This window comes from Castanea sativa, chromosome 10 (genome assembly GCF_040712315.1).
Source record: "Castanea sativa cultivar Marrone di Chiusa Pesio chromosome 10, ASM4071231v1".
Taxonomy (NCBI): Eukaryota; Viridiplantae; Streptophyta; class Magnoliopsida; order Fagales; family Fagaceae; genus Castanea; species Castanea sativa.
The window spans coordinates 26,338,316-26,357,619 of NC_134022.1; the positions used below are offsets into that span (position 1 = coordinate 26,338,316).

General features: G+C 31.9%; 1 protein-coding gene and 1 long non-coding RNA gene across 2 annotated transcripts in view; both read left to right on the forward strand.

The window, feature by feature from the left end:
- The window catches only part of LOC142613593 (uncharacterized), a 66,513-nt gene that overhangs the window by 29,078 nt on the left and 18,131 nt on the right, over positions 1-19,304 (forward strand). The window lies entirely within an intron of this gene.
- On the forward strand, positions 2,898-13,789 carry LOC142614117 (pectinesterase-like). Its single transcript, XM_075786664.1, has 3 exons — positions 2,898-3,952; positions 4,286-4,446; positions 12,852-13,789. The coding sequence occupies exons 1-3, from the start codon at positions 3,105-3,107 to the stop codon at positions 13,544-13,546; spliced, it is 1,704 nt and encodes a 567-aa protein (XP_075642779.1). The 5' UTR covers positions 2,898-3,104; the 3' UTR covers positions 13,547-13,789.

Consider the following 19,304-nt stretch of genomic DNA (forward strand, 5'->3'; position numbering starts at 1 on the left):
TGAGAAAAAAATCTTAAATATCTATTTAAATAATCTATTTTGTCTTCACTCTTCACAAATAGTTATGTAGGGGGAAGAATTGAGATTATAATAATTTAAAATCAATGGCCTAGAACATTAGAGTATCACCCTCAAAAAATGAGTGAGGTATTCCTAGTCTCAACATAATATTCTTTTTTTAAGAAAAAGTATTTCACCCTTTTTACCTATTTTTCGTCTTGAATTGAAATTGTGACAGTTGTTGGAAGTATATGGTTAAAATAATTAAATTTACCATATCTCAATAGTTTAAACTTTTGAGATAATCAGTTTTTAACATGGTCTCTTCTAGTACTCTACCCCTCATTAAAGTTCCTACATGTTGGGTTTCACCTATTAAAAAATAGTTTCGGCCCATACGTGAGAGGAAGTGTTAGAAATATGTGGTTAAAATAATTAAATTTACCATATTTCAATAGTTTAAACTTTTAAGACAATCAATAATTTAACAACAGTAAATAAGAATGTTGTGTAGTTTCATTTTGTTTATATTTATGTTTTTTTTTTTTTTTTGTTTCTTTCTTTCTAAATAGAAATATATCAATATGTAAGAAACAAAAATGAGCCAGGCAGTTGTCCTGATCATATGGCTCCAAATTCAATCATCCCTGGAGGAGTGAAAATGAACTAAATTATGAAGTCATTTACTTTATTGCAAGAGGCCCTTTCGGCATAGCAGATGGGCCACCCTAATTCTATCTTTGTTGACCCAATATAACCTGAACCAAATGAAAGGATGGGACTGTATGAGCCTTGTAAAGCTTTCATTTTTTCAACTGTTTGCCTAATTATCTCCCAGCTCACCCTTTTGGAAACTTTCACAATGGTTCCTTGATTGTTGCTGCAAACTTTACTGCGTAGCAGATACTATTAAGCTCTTCTGGACTAAAGCTTTGAGGGTGAAACAGTTGTGGTCCCTAGCTATTATTGCAAAGCCCTCGCTTTCCCTTCCACCCAAGTTGCATCCATGTTTACTTTACCGAGTCTTGTGAGGGTCTACATAAAGCTTAATTAGGTCTTTCCGTAAAAACACCTGGATAACTTCCATGTCCAATCCTTATAGTTCAAACGAAACCATACCATGTTCATATATTGACATTTGAGAAACACGTGAGTTTCTGTATTTTTTTATCTGCGTCCCAGATAGTTCACATTAGATGATGTCTATTAGTTTAAGTTGAGTGGGTATATAACTGTATATATTGCATTCAAGCCATTTAAGCAATTGAGAGATTATTGTCACGGATGTTTCTCGCTATATATTAGTATCCTATTTTCACAATACTGGATTCTACCTTTGATGACATGTTTAATTTAGACTTGATAATAATGTATTTTTGTTAGATCTTGAGCTTAAAAGTTAGATGCCAAGCTTGAGCTCTTTTTAAATAATGGCTGAAATCATGCCACGATGAACTTAAGCTTTTAGATTTTTTAACAAGTTTGAGTTCGAACATTAATTGTAGGCTAGGTACAAGCTCAAACGGAGACAAAATTCTTCTTGTTCACAGCCCTACCAACTAACCCTAAGAGTCCGTTTGATTGGGAGGATGGAAAAGTGAGAGGATAGAAAATAGAGGGGGATAGAAAAGTTTTTAGTTTTTCTCATTTGTGTTTGGTTGAGAAGGTGAAAAAGTAAGAAGATGGAAAACTTTTTAATTTGGTTAAAGATAAGGTTTGTATAAATTTATCATCATGTCTCTCTTAAATAAAACAAAAGTAATACATTATACTTTTAAAAAAAATTATGTATAGATGAAAGTAGACATTTTAAAAAATAGCATAAGAAATCATTCAAAAGTGTTTTCTTAAAAAAATAATAAAAATAAAAATTAAGAAAAAAAAAAGGAAAAGAAGAATAACCCACCAACAAAACCAAAGAAAGGAAAAATATATATATAAAGCCAACGTTATAAAATATAAAAAATAAAATAAAATAAAAAATAAAAAAAGCCAGAAACGTTAAAAGAGGTGAGGGTAGTTTTATCCACATATTTTTTCCACTTTTCACTTCAATTTTCTCTACAATTTGAAAAGATTGTATTTTGAAGGAGAATGAGATAAAACTTGTGAGCCCCACCACTTTTCTCTCCCCCTCCGCCTCCCGCTCCCCCTCTCAACTAAACAGTAAAAAATGTCATTTTTTTACCTTATTTTTCTCTTCCTATTTTCCATTCTTCCTGTTTTTACCCCAATCAAACATACCCTAAAGAAATTCCTCAAAAATATATGTAGTCTAGAAACAACTATGAGTCAATTTCAACATGATGAAGGGCATGTTTGGTGAGTAATCCAAAACTCACATTTTCACATTTTAAACAACATTATACACATTTCTACACACTTTTTCACTCACACGTATTTCAAAAAATTACAAATAAAAAATTACAAAAATCACATTTCAAACTACTCTAGCAAACACCCCAAAAACTCTTGTGAAAGGTCACTAATAATATTCAAGATGTATTTTTTTGAATAAAAAAGAATGAAATCCATTGAAAATGATAAAAATGAACAAATTAAGGATTGTGGCCTTTAATGTCTCAACTTTACCATAATTTTAATGTAACAAACTGTGCTTAGGAGAAAAGAAAATTTGTAAATTATTATGAAATACTTTGTGATTGTAAACTTTGTTTTTATGAAAACCAATCACAATAAATATATAAAAAAATATTTGTAAAAAAAAAAAAAGTGTAATTCTAGAATTACTCAACAAAGAGCGGAAGCCGAGTCCGACCGTCCGCGAGCCAAGAGACACTAGTCAGTAAATTAACGACATAGAAACGAAAAATACGAACTCCAAAGCCCAAAGGAGCGGACGTCATTTATGGATAGATATGATATAGGGACACACGCGCAACTTCCCCGACACAAATCTCACAATTAAGCACTGTTTAGTCCGCAATTCCTTGCTTGGCACCTATCTTCAACATAGCTGATAGCTCCTTTCCATGCTGTTCTTGCGACAGACAAACCCCATTGCTTTTATACTCTATTTAACTTGCATCAACCACCATATTTAGCACCACTCATTTCACTCTCTCTCTCTCAAATCATCCACAATGTATAATCTCAGAGAGAGAACTAGACTCTTGCTTACTATCTTGCCCATCTCAGCCGTTGCCTTAGTTTTGCTGCTCTACTCAACAACCCCTTTGAAAAAAAGCCCCAAGAATAGCACCACAGATATAGTAGATTTCCCCCACCTACACATCCACAACCACAAACACATCCAAGTAGCCCATTCCACATGCCAAGGAACACTATACCCAGAGCTATGTGTCTCAACACTCTCTTCCTTCCCTGACCTCGCTACCAAGTCACTCCCACAGATCGTCTCAGCCACTGTAAACCACACACTTTCCGAAGTCAAAGTCTCCTCCTCAAACTGCAGCAGCATCCGCAAGAAGCTCAAGAATCTTGACCCTCTTCAAAAGAGAGCCTTGGACGATTGCCTTGAGCTCTTTGATGACACAATGGCTCAGCTTAAAACCACTATCTCTGACCTCTCTTCTAAGAAATTAGCCTCCAATCATCACAATGACTTACAAACCTTGTTGAGTGCCGCAATGACTAACCAGTACACGTGTCTTGACGGGTTTGCTCATAGCAAAGCAGACGTGAGAGAGGAAATCAAGAACAACTTGTATAATATCTCTCAGCTTGTGAGTAACTCTCTGGCCATTCTCAAGAAAATCCCGGGGTTAAACACAAGTAAGTCCCAGGAGTTCCATGGGTTTGGAAATATGAAATATGGATTCCCATCGTGGGTTTCCCGGAAAGATCGAAAATTGTTACAAACAACAGTGAATACGATCAAATATGACTTACTGGTGGCTAAGGATGGCACTGGGAACTTCACCACCATTGGTGAGGCAGTGGCTGCAGCTCCAAACTCAAGCACAACCAGGTTTGTCATCCATTAATTGGCCTTGTAAATAATTCTAGAGCAATATTAGAGACACAATTTCTACAATAGTTTTCATAAATTATTAAAGTATGTTCTCTGATCAAAGTAATATCACTTTTGGTACAGTAATATATACATTAATTTACTTCAACAGTTGGGGAAAAAAATGTCCTTAAATTTATTATTCTAATAATTTGACATATTAGTGCTCAATTAGTGCTCACTAACTCGATCTATATACTTGTATAATAATCAATAAGTTCATTTTCATAATGTTAGTCTATTGTAATTATGTATTAGAGAATTGTTAGTAATTGAACTTTTGGTAAGTAGGTTTGTGATATACATAAAGGCCGGGGCATATTTTGAGAATGTGGAGGTAGAGAGGAAGAAGCCCAATTTGATGTTCATAGGTGACGGGATTGGAAAGACAATTGTGAAAGCGAGTAGGAATGTGATAGATGGGTCGACCACATTCAAGTCAGCAACCGTAGGTAAGAGATTAAAAACTTGAACTTTCTTCTAAATAATGCCTCTATAGCATGGTTTTCAAACTTGGATCGGACCGTACGGTCCGACCGAAATAACCGGAAACCTCTCATTTCTTTTAATCATCAGAACCGTTCTATGCACAAAAAGTATGAAACCGTTCAAACCGCGGTTGAACCGCCCGGTTCAGATCAACGCTTTTTAAAAAATAAATAAATACAATTAAAAAAAATTTTGAAGCTCACAGCACCATATCACCATGGTTGAAGCTTCAACCACTATGAGATGCTGTCAAACATTGTAAATATTGAGATTCAATCATCTCTATCTCGTTAGCTCTGTCTCTCATTTGTTATCTGTCCAGAACTTTTCTTTTTAATCTTTCTTCTCTTTCTCTCCCTGTCTTGTTTTCTTGCCTCTACTCCGTCGCGTGAACTGGTTTAAGAAAACTAAAGAAAGGTAAAAAATAAATAAATAAAATAAGGTATGAACTGGGAACTGGGAACTGGGAAGTTGGAGTGACGGAAAAAACAAAGGCTAAAAAATTGAAAGAAAGGAAAAATATGTAGGAGTTAAAAAGGCTGACTTGGTACAGGGATTTTTTTTTTTTTAAAGGTGCGGTGTAGATTATACCTTGGGAAATGGAAGCTTGGGGAAATTAAAAATAAAGAGGGGGTAAAGTTGATGTCCTGAGGTCCAAACGTGATGTATTTTTTTTTTCTTTTTGATAAGACAAACGTGCCACTGGAGTGGTAGGCGTGAATGGGGAATAAAAAGAAATAGATTTTAAATTTTTATTAGGTTAGAAAGTGAATGTTATGATTATGATATTTTTACAATAAATTTTAAGTGGTGGATTATTAATGGTTGTTATTGTTAAAAAAAGTAATTTTAATGATAGGTTTAAATTTGAACCAACTTATAATTTATTGTAAAAATATTGTGAATATAGATATTCTAAATTAAAAATTAACGTAATCATATTTTTACTTAGTATTTTTATAATATTTATACAATAAATTCTTGTATTGGATTAATATTTAAAGTAATGTTAATTCTATGATAAATTCACCATAAATCTTAAGCTGAGAAACGTTTGTTTTCAAAATAAATTTATATATATATATAGAACTATTTTAGTTAAATTTTCATTTTTTACTAATTTAATATATTTATATATTTTTTAGATAATTATTAAATTAATTATGATGTCATTATGGTTCGATTTCGGTTTGTCTTCGGTTTAATTTTAAAAATTTTAAACCTCTTTTTTACAATTTATTGAACGGTCCAAATTTTAAAACCATACTCTATAGTTGAATTTTAATTTGATTTGTTGCACACCCTTTTACAATTTGATGTAGAAATGTCTCTTGGCCGTGTCTATTATTGCATGATGTACATGTTATGTAATAATGTAATGGCCAGAGATGTGGGACATGAGTTGTTGGCCCATTCACGAGTGGGATTTTGCAACTCACTTACGTAATCATGTTGCATCCACTTTGGTATAGAATTTGAAATATTTAATGTTGGATGGTGAGTTGTACAACTTCGTCTTTAAATCAATCAGTGATTTGGTGATAAAGAGCATACCAAGGGGTTGTTTAGTACGTGTATTTATAAATTAAAAATGTGTTTAAAGAAATATGTAGAAATATGTGTAAATAAAAAAATATGTGAAAAAATATGTAATGTTATTTAAAAATTGCAAACATGTGTTTAAATAGGTGTACCAAATGGGACCTAAGAGTTCAGCCGGTTAAAAAGGTGGAAAATTGGGAGGATATAAAATGGAAAAGGGATAGAAAATTGGAAAGGTAAAAAAAGTTAGTTTTCTCTCCTAACTGTTTAGTTGTGTTTAGTTAAAATGGTGAAAAAAATGAGAGATAAAAAATATTTATTTATTTAGTTGAAAAAAAATGAAATGGTAGAAATTAGAAAATAAAGTTAGTATAAATTTACAGTTATGTCCCTATTAAATAAACTAAAAACAAAACTTGTTTTATTAAAATTGTTTTGTATGAATAGTACTTTATTTATACATTAAAAAAAATTTAAGAAAAACAAGAAGTTTAAGAACCCAAAATTAAAAATTAAAAAAAAAAAAAAAAACCAACTAGCTGTTTGAGAAAGGAAAGGATAAGCACATAATAAAAGAAAACAAAAGAAAATTGAAGAAAGATAAGCACAAATGGAAAAGAAAAAACGAAGATAAGCAGTAAAGAAGAAACAAAAATTGAAGAAAAGATCAAGCATCAGTTGTTCAGCACATATGAAAAAAAAAATAAAAAAATAAAAAGAAACGGAATGAACAGCAAAAGAATCCTATCAATAAAAAGACAAAAGAAGCAGAGAATAAAATGACCGAAAAGTTTGAAAATATTGAACGTTGGCTTGGTCAATTTTGTCCAAAATATTTCCAAGCATTTTTTTATAATTTCACTCTGATTTAGGGTGATTCAATTTTGGTGAGCCAAAGAGAAAACTGTCAAGCTCCACCACATTTTCCCCCTCTCATTAGTCCCAACCAAATAAACCTTAAAGTTTTTTAATGTCATTTGATATGGTACCATACAAACCTGTTTTTGGAGTGGAAATAGAGAGGCAAAGATTCGACAACACCAAAAAAGTGTATCATCTCATAAATCCAACAACTCCAATTAAAGGGTGATTTACGGGATTCTAGGCAATGTATTTAGAAGAGAACATAAAGTCTCATTAGAAAGCTTGATATGATGGGTGATCCAAGTTGGTAATAGGAAATTATCGTCCTGATCTTATAACTCTGTTTAGTTTGGCTTCAATGGTGCCTGACTGTCTGGCACTATAATCACTAGATAAGAGCCAAATCGTAGAGATTAGAGTCATTTGAAACCAAAAAAAAAAAAGGGTCTGACATGCCATCATTATTTTAATTTTAGATTAATTTTTATTACTTATTGTTGATTAATCTTTAAAACCCATTGCATTTTAATTTCAATCTTTCTTATTAAAGATGCATAATTTGATATTTTGATTTGATTTAATTCAATACCAATCAGTAACCCTACAATGCTCCGGAATGATTAGTATAATGAGTTTCTTTTTCTTCCTTTTCTTTTGTCCAAATATGATAAGTATGATAGATATTAATAGGAACTTATTTATTATGTTTGTGTTTGTAGATGAAATTAATATTTTAGTATTAGATATTTATAATGATTATGTTAGTATATGGAAGCATATCCATTATTTAAAGAAAATGTGATGTATTAAGATTTTAATAAATTTTTAAGTATAGAATAAAATTTATACTCAATATGTTCCTAAAAAAAACTCAATAATATATATATATATATATATATATATTAATATAACGATAAGTAAAATAAATCTTAAAAAAAGTTGATGTTACACGTGATAATAAATCAACTAAAAGTGAAAAGGCTTTAATTTTATATATATTAAAAATTATAAATGGTAGCAATTAATGAATTTAGAAGTATTATTTACAAAATATAAAAAAGTGGATAATTAAGATTCAAATAAGTACCCGATAAAAAAAAATTACAGGGTTTTTTTATAATTATTTTGAGAAGAAAATGCATTACAAATGGTTTCTCATATATTCTTGCAGGATTTAGTTAACAACTTAACAAATATCGAAAAAAATAAGGACAGAAATTAATATTATTTAAATTTATTTTAAAACATAAAGTCTATTTATACACAAGTATAAAACACACTAACCACCTTATTCATGCAAATCAATGAAATATATAATTTTTTTTTTGAGAAAGAAATGATAATTAATTGAGTAATGCTACCACACAACAAAATATCTCAATAATTTCGTAACATTTTTAAATTAGCATGTCAATTTACATGGGCTTACCATAATTTTTAATTTTAATTTTTTTAGTGTATAAATTTATAAATGCTGTAAAATTTTATTGTGTCCATCACATTATTATAATTTAATATTTAATATTTTAACCTTCTTATATTATATTATATTAACCGCGTAAAAAAAACCTAGATCAAAATTTATTTCGGCTATTGGCAACAGCTCAGTAAAAAGCATATTTGACAAATCTGTCTAATGTTCCTACTTTTTATCTTTTTCTAATCATATTTTGTTTCGATTATTGACAGCTCAGTAAAAGCATACCGATAAGACAAAGCTGGTCAATTTTCTTTTATTTTTTTTTTACCTTTTTTTCTCTTTTGCATCCCAGCAATGTACTTAAATAGATTTAAAACGGATAAGGATTACTGTTTTGGTCCCATTTCTATATATGGACCCCAATTTATAAAGCCGAGACCCTGACATGAATTTTAAGTGCATCGAAGAGATTAAACATCAACAACATTCTTTTTGCCAGCTTGATCCAGCGTTATGCTGGCTGTGTTTTTTGTTGTATTTTTTTTTTTTTTTTTCATTTCTGCTGCGGGGACAAATGGATCAGTGTGTGCACGATAAGTATATTGTATGTACTGTTTATGTACTGTATATATACTATTAACGTACTTCTTTAACAATTTTTTTATTAAAAATTGATCTCGCAATACTATTTATATATTTAAAAATTATTTTGCTACAGTATTTTTAATTTTTAATTTTTAGTAATAAATTCTATCTAAACGGACCCTTTATGAATATAAAAAAACAATAAATATTAGAAGAAAAATTTATACAACTGTTTTTTGCTATTCATCATGGTTGTGAGCGGTAAAAAAAGACGGATTACAATTGTTTGATAGATGTGTTTTAAAATTAAAAATTATTATTTTAAAATATTTATGAAAATATGTGTATAAAAATATATATAAAAATATGTATTATATTATTTAAAAATTAAAAATTATTGTTTAAAAACACAAATTAAACACCTTTCTTATTTTTCTTTTTTCTTTTTACCGCTCGCAATTTTACACGAATTGGGATAAAAATTGCTTAAATTACTGCTATAGGTGGCTTAGGCCCTAGGCATCTCCTGATCCAGTTGACACTCGTGGTCCGTGGATTCTTGAAAAGCGTGAGTTTTACTTATTTTGTCGGCAAAGGGCGTTTGTCTCTTAGTAGACTACTTGTAATTTGTAAATGATCCGATTAGACGTTTTTGTTAAGTAAGCAATCTTGTCAAAATGGACAAATCTTATAAATGCTAAAATTTAACATATAAAATGTTATAAATATTAAAAAAATATGCTCCATCAATACTCTCAATTTTTATTTATTTTGCAATCGAGTTACAGTTTACTACTATGTTTAGGAGCCCACTATAGCAACATTGTAAAAAAAATCATTTTATATTCTTTCCCTTGTTCTTTCTCCAGACTTTCTTTTCTCTGTCTCTCCTTCTTGCTCCCATTTCTCTGCTCTCTTGCTGTCTTTGCTCGACGTCTCTGCCTCCTTCTCTAACGAAACCCAGGTCAGAGCATCAAGCCAAGCCAATCTCTATTGCAGTGGTTTTTTTTTTTTTTTTTTTAAGTTTGTGATTTGATGTTAGATTCGGTAGTGGTTGTGTGGGTTATGGATTTGGCGTTTTGGGTAGTGGTTTGATGTGCTTTGAAGATGAGCTCCGGCGATGTTGTGGGTCTGCGTTCGTGGATCATCGATGTGACCGGCGTGGATCGTCGACTTAATTGGTCTCATCGGTGTGGGTCATCAAGAGGGAGAGAGGGAGAGACAGCGAGACTGAGAGGGAGAGAGGATGAAGAAAATAAAAACAAAAAAGGGAAAAAAAATTATAAAGAAATAATATTTACATGAAGTTGTAAAAAAAATAAAAAATTTGATGTTTGGTATATTGTAAAATGAAGTATTAAAATTAAAAAAAAGTAGTGTTTTAAGATGGTAAATGCTAAATTTTTTGCAATACTTGATAAGAATGCTCTAATAAGCTTCTTTTAAAGGAAATCGAAGTTCACATGTTATATCATCAATCGTTTAGTTTGTCTTTTTAATGTCCGTATTTTTAACCTTTTGAAATTTAGGATAATTACTTTCTATTCATTTCACTTTCAAATGCCAAATTTGGATGGTTGCATTTATCATATATGTTATGGATGGTGAATATTTAGGTATTTTAGAGAAATGACACTTTTTTATTTTATATCGATAATGGATACTATTATGAATTTAACGCAGGGACGGAGCTAGGACTTGAAGTTAAGGGGGGCAAAAGTATAAACAAAAGAAAATTGAAACTCTAAATAAATATTCATTTTATAAACCATCAACAAAGAAAAATACACAAAATTATTGTTTTTTAAGATGTTACAATGCAATTATTTATGAAAATAAGACATTAAATTTTCCTCAATATTAGTAGTTGGTAATGTTGTACCACTATTATTAGCTTCTAAATCATTTGAAGTTTTTCTTTTGAAAAAATCAAACATGGTAGTGAATTTTTTCATAATTTACAAATAAAATATAATTTGAAATTATCATGTTATTATATGGTCAATAATCTCTAATCATTTCACACAATAAACAAATACCATGCACACAAGTAGTCAACAAATAACCAACAAATTTTAAAGTGGTAAATAATCTCTTATTTACCTGAAAAAAAAAATAATTTCAAAAGACACTAATAGACAACAACACTACCAAACAAAACTACAAATCTACACTAAAGTGCACAGAACGGCATTGTGTTGTTTTACATAGTTTACAGTTGTTAATCACTAGACTAGAGACGAGACACCACCTGACCACCATTTATTAAAAAAAAAAAAAATATATATATATATATATATATATATATATATATATATATATAAAACTTTGGCCTTATTAAAGATTGAAAGAGAAAGATTAAAGATGGAGTCAAGTCAGAGTCTACCTCTCTCTCTCTGACTCTTTGTTTCTAGTCTCTTCTTTTATTTTCGGATGAGTCTCTCAGCTCTGCTTCTCTTTCAATTTTCTTCACAACACTGTCAACACATATGATTAAATCTAAGTTAATCAACCAACTAACCAAGCATTAGAGATTCAGATATGAGAGAGGGATAAAATGTTACCGGGTTTGGGGCCTTTGGGCAGTGCTGATTGCTGTGGTGGACTAGTGGTGGCCGATGATGTCAGGCATGGTGCACGGTTCGCCTTTGCTTTTGCTGCCGCTGCCCAAGTCCTCAGTTTTGAGGTCTTCTGCCGTAAGTTAGGTTTTAGGTTTTTTTTTTTTTTGGTAGTAGCTTAGAAATCCCCTGTTTTTCCCTTTTATTATATATTGTGTCTTGCCTTAAGTTGGCTTAGAAATCCCCTTCTAGTTAGAATTTTTTTTTTTTTTTTTTTTTTTGCTTGTGTTTATTTGTTTTGGGCAGATGTCTAGGCTTAATTTTTTTTGTTGAGTTAATATTTATAGCTTTTAAAAATATCAATAATATTGTTGAGGGGGTAAATAGCAATTTTATTGAAACAGATTGCTAAAAATAATAGATTACATATATAGTAAAAAAAAAAAATTTAAAAATCTAGGGGGGGCGACTGCCCCCCCAGGTCCAACAATAGCTCCGTCCCTGATTTAACGAATAAACTATCTTTATAAATATAAGATAAAATACTATGTTCTATATTTCGAAATAACTAAAAATTGCAGGTCATGAATTACTTGTACTCTCTATCTACATAGAAATCTAAAACTCATACCTTGGAAGACTAAATTTTATGCTGCTCAAAAGTCATTTTCTAATAATGTCATCCAGAAAAGTAAATCACTAAATTGTAACTAGAGAAATAATGATCATGATTTGATGCTTGAAAGTTGCTTAATGTGTCATTTCGCTTTACAGTTAAAGACTTTAGTTGTGTATATCCATATCTCAAACTTCTCTTCTTAATTGGTAAGGGAAAAAAAAAAACACTTCATTTGTATTACTTTAACCAGGAGGAAAATAAGAAATTTAAGTCTTTCACCGAGTCACAGATACAATTGAAAATACATTCTAAAAGTTTCAAATGAAGATGAACTTACTCTGGAAGTTAAAATTCGAAAACTAGGATACATTGAACGGACACAAACACACCTCTAACTTCTTATTGACGAACTATTTAAGCTCTTGAATGCCTAATAAGTCGTTTCTAGTAATTATCATATCATCAACATAAAGTAGGAGAATGAAGTTGACAAGGCCATATGAATAATAATAATGTGTCATATGAACCAATAGAGTAACCAAGATGGTCGATAGTGGTGTTGAATTTAGCAAATCAAGTTTGAAGTGTTAGTTTTAAGTCTTTTATAGCTCAACTTTCAGGTGGCTTGTAGGGTTGAAAAACACAAAAGAAACCAATTCTGCTTACCTTGAATGGTAATAGCTTCCAATTTGTATGGTTTTTAATATCTATGCTCTACATATAATACCATGATCCTTCATCTAACACTTTTTGTACATATATATTGTGATTATTTTTCAGCCGTGGTGGGGGATGGATTCATAGCCAAGGGTATAACCATTGAGAACTCAGCAGGGCCAAGTAAACACCAAGCAGTGGCATTAAGGAGCGGTTCAGATTTCTCAGCATTCTACCAATGCAGCTTTGTTGGCTACCAAGACACCCTTTATGTCCATTCCCTTCGACAATTTTATCGCGAATGTGACATATATGGGACAGTTGACTTCATCTTTGGCAACGCAGCTGTGGTTCTCCAAAATTGCAACATATATGCCCGTAAACCAGATGAGAAGCAAAAGAACATTTTCACTGCACAAGGTAGAGAGGACCCTAACCAAAACACAGGGATAGCAATCTTAAATTGCAAAGTTACAGCTGCTGCGGATTTAATCCCAGTAAAATCATCCTTTGAGACCTATCTAGGACGCCCATGGAAGGAGTATTCAAGGACTGTTTTTCTCAGATCTTACATTGATGATTTGGTAGACCCAGCTGGATGGTTGGAATGGAATGGCACATTTGCATTGAGTACCTTGTATTATGGTGAGTATATGAACCGAGGGCCAGGGTCTAACACAAGTGCTAGAGTGACTTGGCCTGGTTATAGAGTCATCAACAACTCAACCGTTGCACGCCAGTTTACTGTAGGGGAATTTATACAAGGAACTGACTGGCTAAATTCTTCTAGCATTCCATACTTTGTCAGCTTGAGTTGAGGACTGAGGAGGGTTATAAAGTATTGCCCTTTCCTCTGTTTAAATGTTAACGTTTAAGAAGCTCTATGATTGAATAACAAGCATTCATATGGCTAGCTTTGTCTAAATGAATTTTATGTGTTTATATTGTACTCGCAATGTAAATTTACATTGTGTACAACATTTGTCACTTATTGTGTGTGTTAACAATGTAAATTTACATTGTACTGTATAATGTAAAAGAAGAATTTCCCTTGTCTAAAACCTCTCCTGAGAAAGATTCCAATATGAAATGTATGACCACCTTAATGTATTTGTACTAGAATGGAAGTTTGGATAAATTGTACAGTTTTTGTTTGATTGGACTGGGTCATTGGTGCTTGATGCATTGAGATCATGCATCGGGCAATAGCATTTTTGATGGCTAAGATTAAAAGATTAAAAAAAAAAAAAAAAAACTTATTTTTAATCTCAACGCTTAATACTCTAAACTTTTTAACTTTTAATTTTTTTTACCATTTTACCATCTCAACTTCTTCCTCTCACAATTGCACCTAATCTGAATCCGGGACTTTTAGGATCGTTTGGTATATGTGTTTATCACAAGTTTTCAGTTTTTAAACAATATTACACGTATTTTTACATATTTTTTCAATCACACGTATTTTTAAAAAATACAAACAACATTACCAAACTACCCCTAATTTTTTAAGAATGAGATCCCGATCCACGACTTGATTACCTAAGTTGACAAAACTTATAAAACAGTGCCAATATTTGCAACATTTGGAGCTCTACATAGTCCCAACTTATCTTTGGAAGAAACCCAAGACCACAAATTTTGGGCCTCTACGCTATTACCTATTTTAGATGGGCAGGACATAATGCACCAGGCCAGCCCAAAGGGGCGCCTCAAAATTTTGAAACAATCTGTCAGAGCAGCTTGGGCCTTGCAAAATTCAAAGCCAATTGTGGTCAGCCGAACCCTATGCCTAACCGAAAAGGCTAGGCCCACTGTGATCACACCAACCCATGTTATCTTTTATTTATTTATTTTTCTCTAGGTGGGCCAGGTCAGAGATAAGTTAGGAAAGAGATGAGAGAGTAATATTACGTGGTTCCTATATCTATGTTCCAACTCCAAGAGCCCACATAGGATGCTCTCAATGCTCAAAGCTCAAAAAGTCCACAAATTTGCTGCAACAAACCACAAATCACGGGACGTAAAGTGAAAATGATGAAAAGCTAATTACTAATACGAACCTCTGAAAGAGGCTGTAATGATGAGACTGCTACCCCATGCGTAGCTTTGAGATACTTTCTGGTTTTTGTACTACAGTCTCGAAGGTGCACTTGGGGGAGCCTTGGCTTGAATATGATTTTTTTTTTTTTTTTTTAATTGCTTATAATAATAAGAAGAATAAGAACAAGAAAACATGCCATGCCAGCATACTCATATCTGTTTTTAATTAAATTGGTTTTGATGGAGTTTAAAAGGCATATCAACACGACAAAGAATTGAGTTTTTGAATGAGTGTTTATTCTAAGAGGATGACTTAGAGCTTGTTTGGTTTAATCAATTTCTATCGTTCACTAATCTGTTTCTATCACCAATTACTCTATATCTATCACTAATTTCTCACTTTTGGTAAGTCCCATGGTTAAGAAGTATGTTTGACCAAGTGTTCATTTCCAGTTTTTGTCACCCATAACTTAACAAAATTAATGATGAGTAACCTCATGAATCTATGAAATTTTGGATTCAAAATCTCTAGCCATTTTGAACTCATCATCAGGTTTACTTTTCTTTTTTCTTTTTATTTTTTTTTGTAATTAGTTGACATGGGTAGAATGGGAGGCCTACACGACTCGAAAAATAATTAGATATTTAAAGAATTTTAGACAGAAGAAAAAAAAAAAAAAAACTTCTTTCCAGTATCATTTGGAACTTATAAAATATGTTATAAGCCAAGTATAAGGCTTACAATACATCTTAAAATGAAATCTACCAATCTTAATTATTATTCCTTGACATAGATTCATAGAAAAATGACAGCAAATATTGAGGTGGTCCACAAATCCGCTGCATGTTAACACTCTAGACCTTAACACAATAAGCTTAATAGCTTTTTCTTTATTCTTTTTTGGGGTGGTGGGGGTGCTAAATCGATAAGCTTAATAGTGCTAGAGCCATCAAATAGATCAATATACATGGTGGTGCATTTTTTTTATTTTTACAAATGGAGGTAGAAAGTGATGGCATTATAGACAACAATCAAAGTCAAGGACCTAATTATTTTCACAAGTCATTGTAGCAGAGATTCTCTAGCAAATTAGGTGAAGAATAGCCAGGGGCATTTTATTGTCGCCTAATAGACTAGTATACAATCATTCAAAAGATTCATTTGGAAACTGTAAACTCTCTCGAGGTTCATTTTAGTCAAGTTGAATCCAATGCCCATGTCATGAAGATTTTTAATTTCCAAGTTCTCACCCAATGAGAAATGTGTTTGTCAGCTTTTTGCTGTACACTTTTTTGACATTTACAAGTGTATATTCTATTTTACAGAGAGGTGTAGCGTATAGCAATGAACATGAATGCATGCTACTGCATGTGGGAGTGTACCAGAGGAGCACATGCTGATATGAACAAGGGACTCTTGAGATATATTATTGGGTCAAATCTGTGGCCATCGTTTCTTGAACAAAAAAGTTCAATCTATGAAATTCCTTTTTCAAAATTTTAATTCCTGTCATCCAAATTATCATTTGTTTTATGCATTCTTTTCTATTCAATAATGAATACTTCTCCATGACTTTCTTTTTTGTGCATGTATTCCATCCAAAAAAAAATTCTTTGGCCCCTTCAGTGTATAATTGACTGAACCTTCTCTTCTGCTAACATGCTTTGGTCCGGAGACAACTCTTTATTGAGCAGATAATTGGAGATAAAGAACAATGTCAGATTTTTTTTTTCACAATATTTTTCATAACTTGTAAAGGTAAGGGTGACTAAAATGAAAAGTTATAATTAAGATAACGTTATTTTCATGTCATCCTACAATTAATATCATTTTTATTATATATCGTTATGATAACAAATTTCACTACTGCATATCTTTAGTGTGATAGTCACTCTACAAGTATAAGTGCTTGCGGGGTGTGGGGGCAAGGACCGAGATTCAAGTCTCCAGGAAATAGCTTCACACATATATATACTTAGATTAAATTAGAGTAAAATTCTATCTAGTATCAAAAAAAAAAAAAAAAAAAAAAAAAAACAAACAAACAAATTTCAATAGTTGTGAAAATTTGTTTACTTTAAATAAATGAAAATTTGAGAGGATTAAGGAAAAAGTGTAAAGTGCCCAAAGAAATAATGCTGTACCGCATAATCAATGCAAAACAGCCCAATCATTTGAAAGAAAATTATAGAGAGAAAATACCCTTCCCCGCCTGAAAAAAATCACAGTATTTGATTGCGAGGTTTTAACAATATTTCACCTGTTTTTATCTTTTGTTTGTCTTTGGAGAAATATTGTTGCCAAATATTTTGAAGTTCACACTTCTCAATTCTCAGACATGAAAATTCACTTGCTGCCATTGCAGCAATAACTACAATCTTGTAAAATAACAGTTCTGTTTCATTGGCTAAATCCCATATGATTCAAATTGGTCAATGGTGCTGTGATTTTAGACATAGCGATGTTATAATTTGGATATGTGCGCTCTAAACAACAGTATCCAAAGTCATACAATAGACTAAAATATAAATTACAGGTTGAGTGTGGCTTAAAGGTGGAGACAATAACACAAAATATTTCCCATGGAAAAGCTACACAGAATATATAATAAAACTACATTTTTTTGACCACCTGGAAGGAATCAGATTAGGGAATTTAATATGTTTTAATGAATTTTTATCTCAAGTACCCATAATATCTTTGTTTTATTAAAGAAAGGGCATTATAATATTGTTATTAAAAGATTCATTTTCTAAGATGTACAGATACTCTATTTTTGCTCACGTACCTGTATTTGATACATATCATATTTGTATCATATCGGATACGTCTAAGATACATGCCTAGTCTCTCTCTTTTTTAGTGCTAATGCATCTAGCTAGGATACACCCATGATACAACTTGGATACTATTGTAAGTTTATAACAAAACCCTCAATAGTGAGAGAAAGTCCAAACTTGTAAGAATTTTTATTTATATGTTTTATATATTGGTTTCAATATTGAAAACTTATCTAGTTATCTTTTATTTACTCTTTTAGATCTTGGTTTATTCTAAACATCGTTTAATGGTCATGGATTCATTTTATTATCCACTATTGCTTTTTAAATTGATATATGCTTAACAATAGTTACAATATCTTAAAAAAATGTTTAATAATATATAAATAAATATATCTAATAAGTAATTAATACACGTATCCCCGACATATTATATCCCAAGTTTTTCAAGAAATGGTATATCTCAGTACTTGTACCCGTATCGTACCCTTATCGGTAAGGCTGTATCCGTACTTGTGTATCTTAGTTTCCATTCAATTCCCAAAAAATATTATTTTTTGTTCCATTCATTTCTTTTCAAACATCCAAACAAAAGGGAGATAATTATTTTTTCTTCAATTACATTTCTTTCCATTCTTTTATATTTTATCCATTTCATTTATTTTTATAGCCTTAGAGAGAGAGAGAGAGAGAGAGAGAGAGAGAGAGAGAGAACTTCTAATTGTTAGGCTTTGTGGAGCCTAGTTGTGTTTGATCCGGTTGACGACCCAACCCGTCCCGAATAATGTTGCGTGATTTTTAAGGCTTCATGGAGCGAAGGCTTGGGAATTAATGGGAGATTTTTTGGCCCATTTTTTAGCCCATTGTGAATCATGTGCACAGGATGTAGAAAAACGCTATTTTGGTGATTAGGGGTTTTTTTCGGTTGTTGTTTTTGAGAGGGTGAAAAACTGTAGCCGCACTTTGCACTTTTCCTTGATAATAGTGAAATCCCTGCAACTCTGTGGACGTAGGCAAATTTTTGAATTACGTAAATACTATCTTGTGTGTGTGATTATTTTTCTTTGGCATATGTTTTTTCTATTTTTTGTTTCTCACAAGTTGGGAATTTCGTTTTAATTCCCTACAACTGGTATCGGAGCCTAGGGTTAGGTTTGAGTGGGAGCAACGGCAGAGGAAGCAGGAAAGGCATCTGGAATAGAAAAGTTCGATGGCACAGACTTCACGTATTAGAGGATGCAAATTGAAGATTATCTCTATGGGAAGAAATTGCGTCTGCCTCTTTTGGGGACAAAACCTGCGACTATGAAGGATGAGGAATTGGCTCTTCTTGACAGACAAGTACTGGGAGTTATCAGGTTAATGTTGCCTAGATCTGTTGAACACAATGTTGTGGAGAAGACCACAGCAGATCTGATGAAGGCTTTGTCTGGTATGTATGAAAAGCTATCAGCAAACAATAAGGTGCATCTGATGAAGAAATTGTTCAATTTGAGGATGGCAGAGAACGCATCAGTAGCACAACATCTGAATGAATTCAACATTATCACAAATCAATTGTCGTCTATAGAAATTGATTTTGATGATGAGATCTATGTACTGATCATTTTGGCTTCTTTGCTAAATAGTTAGGAGGCAATGAAGATGGTAGTAAGCAATTCCACAGGAAAAGAAAAGCTGAAGTACAATAACATACGAGATTTAATTCTGGTTGAAGAGATTCACTGAAGAGATGCAAGTGAAACCTTAGGATCT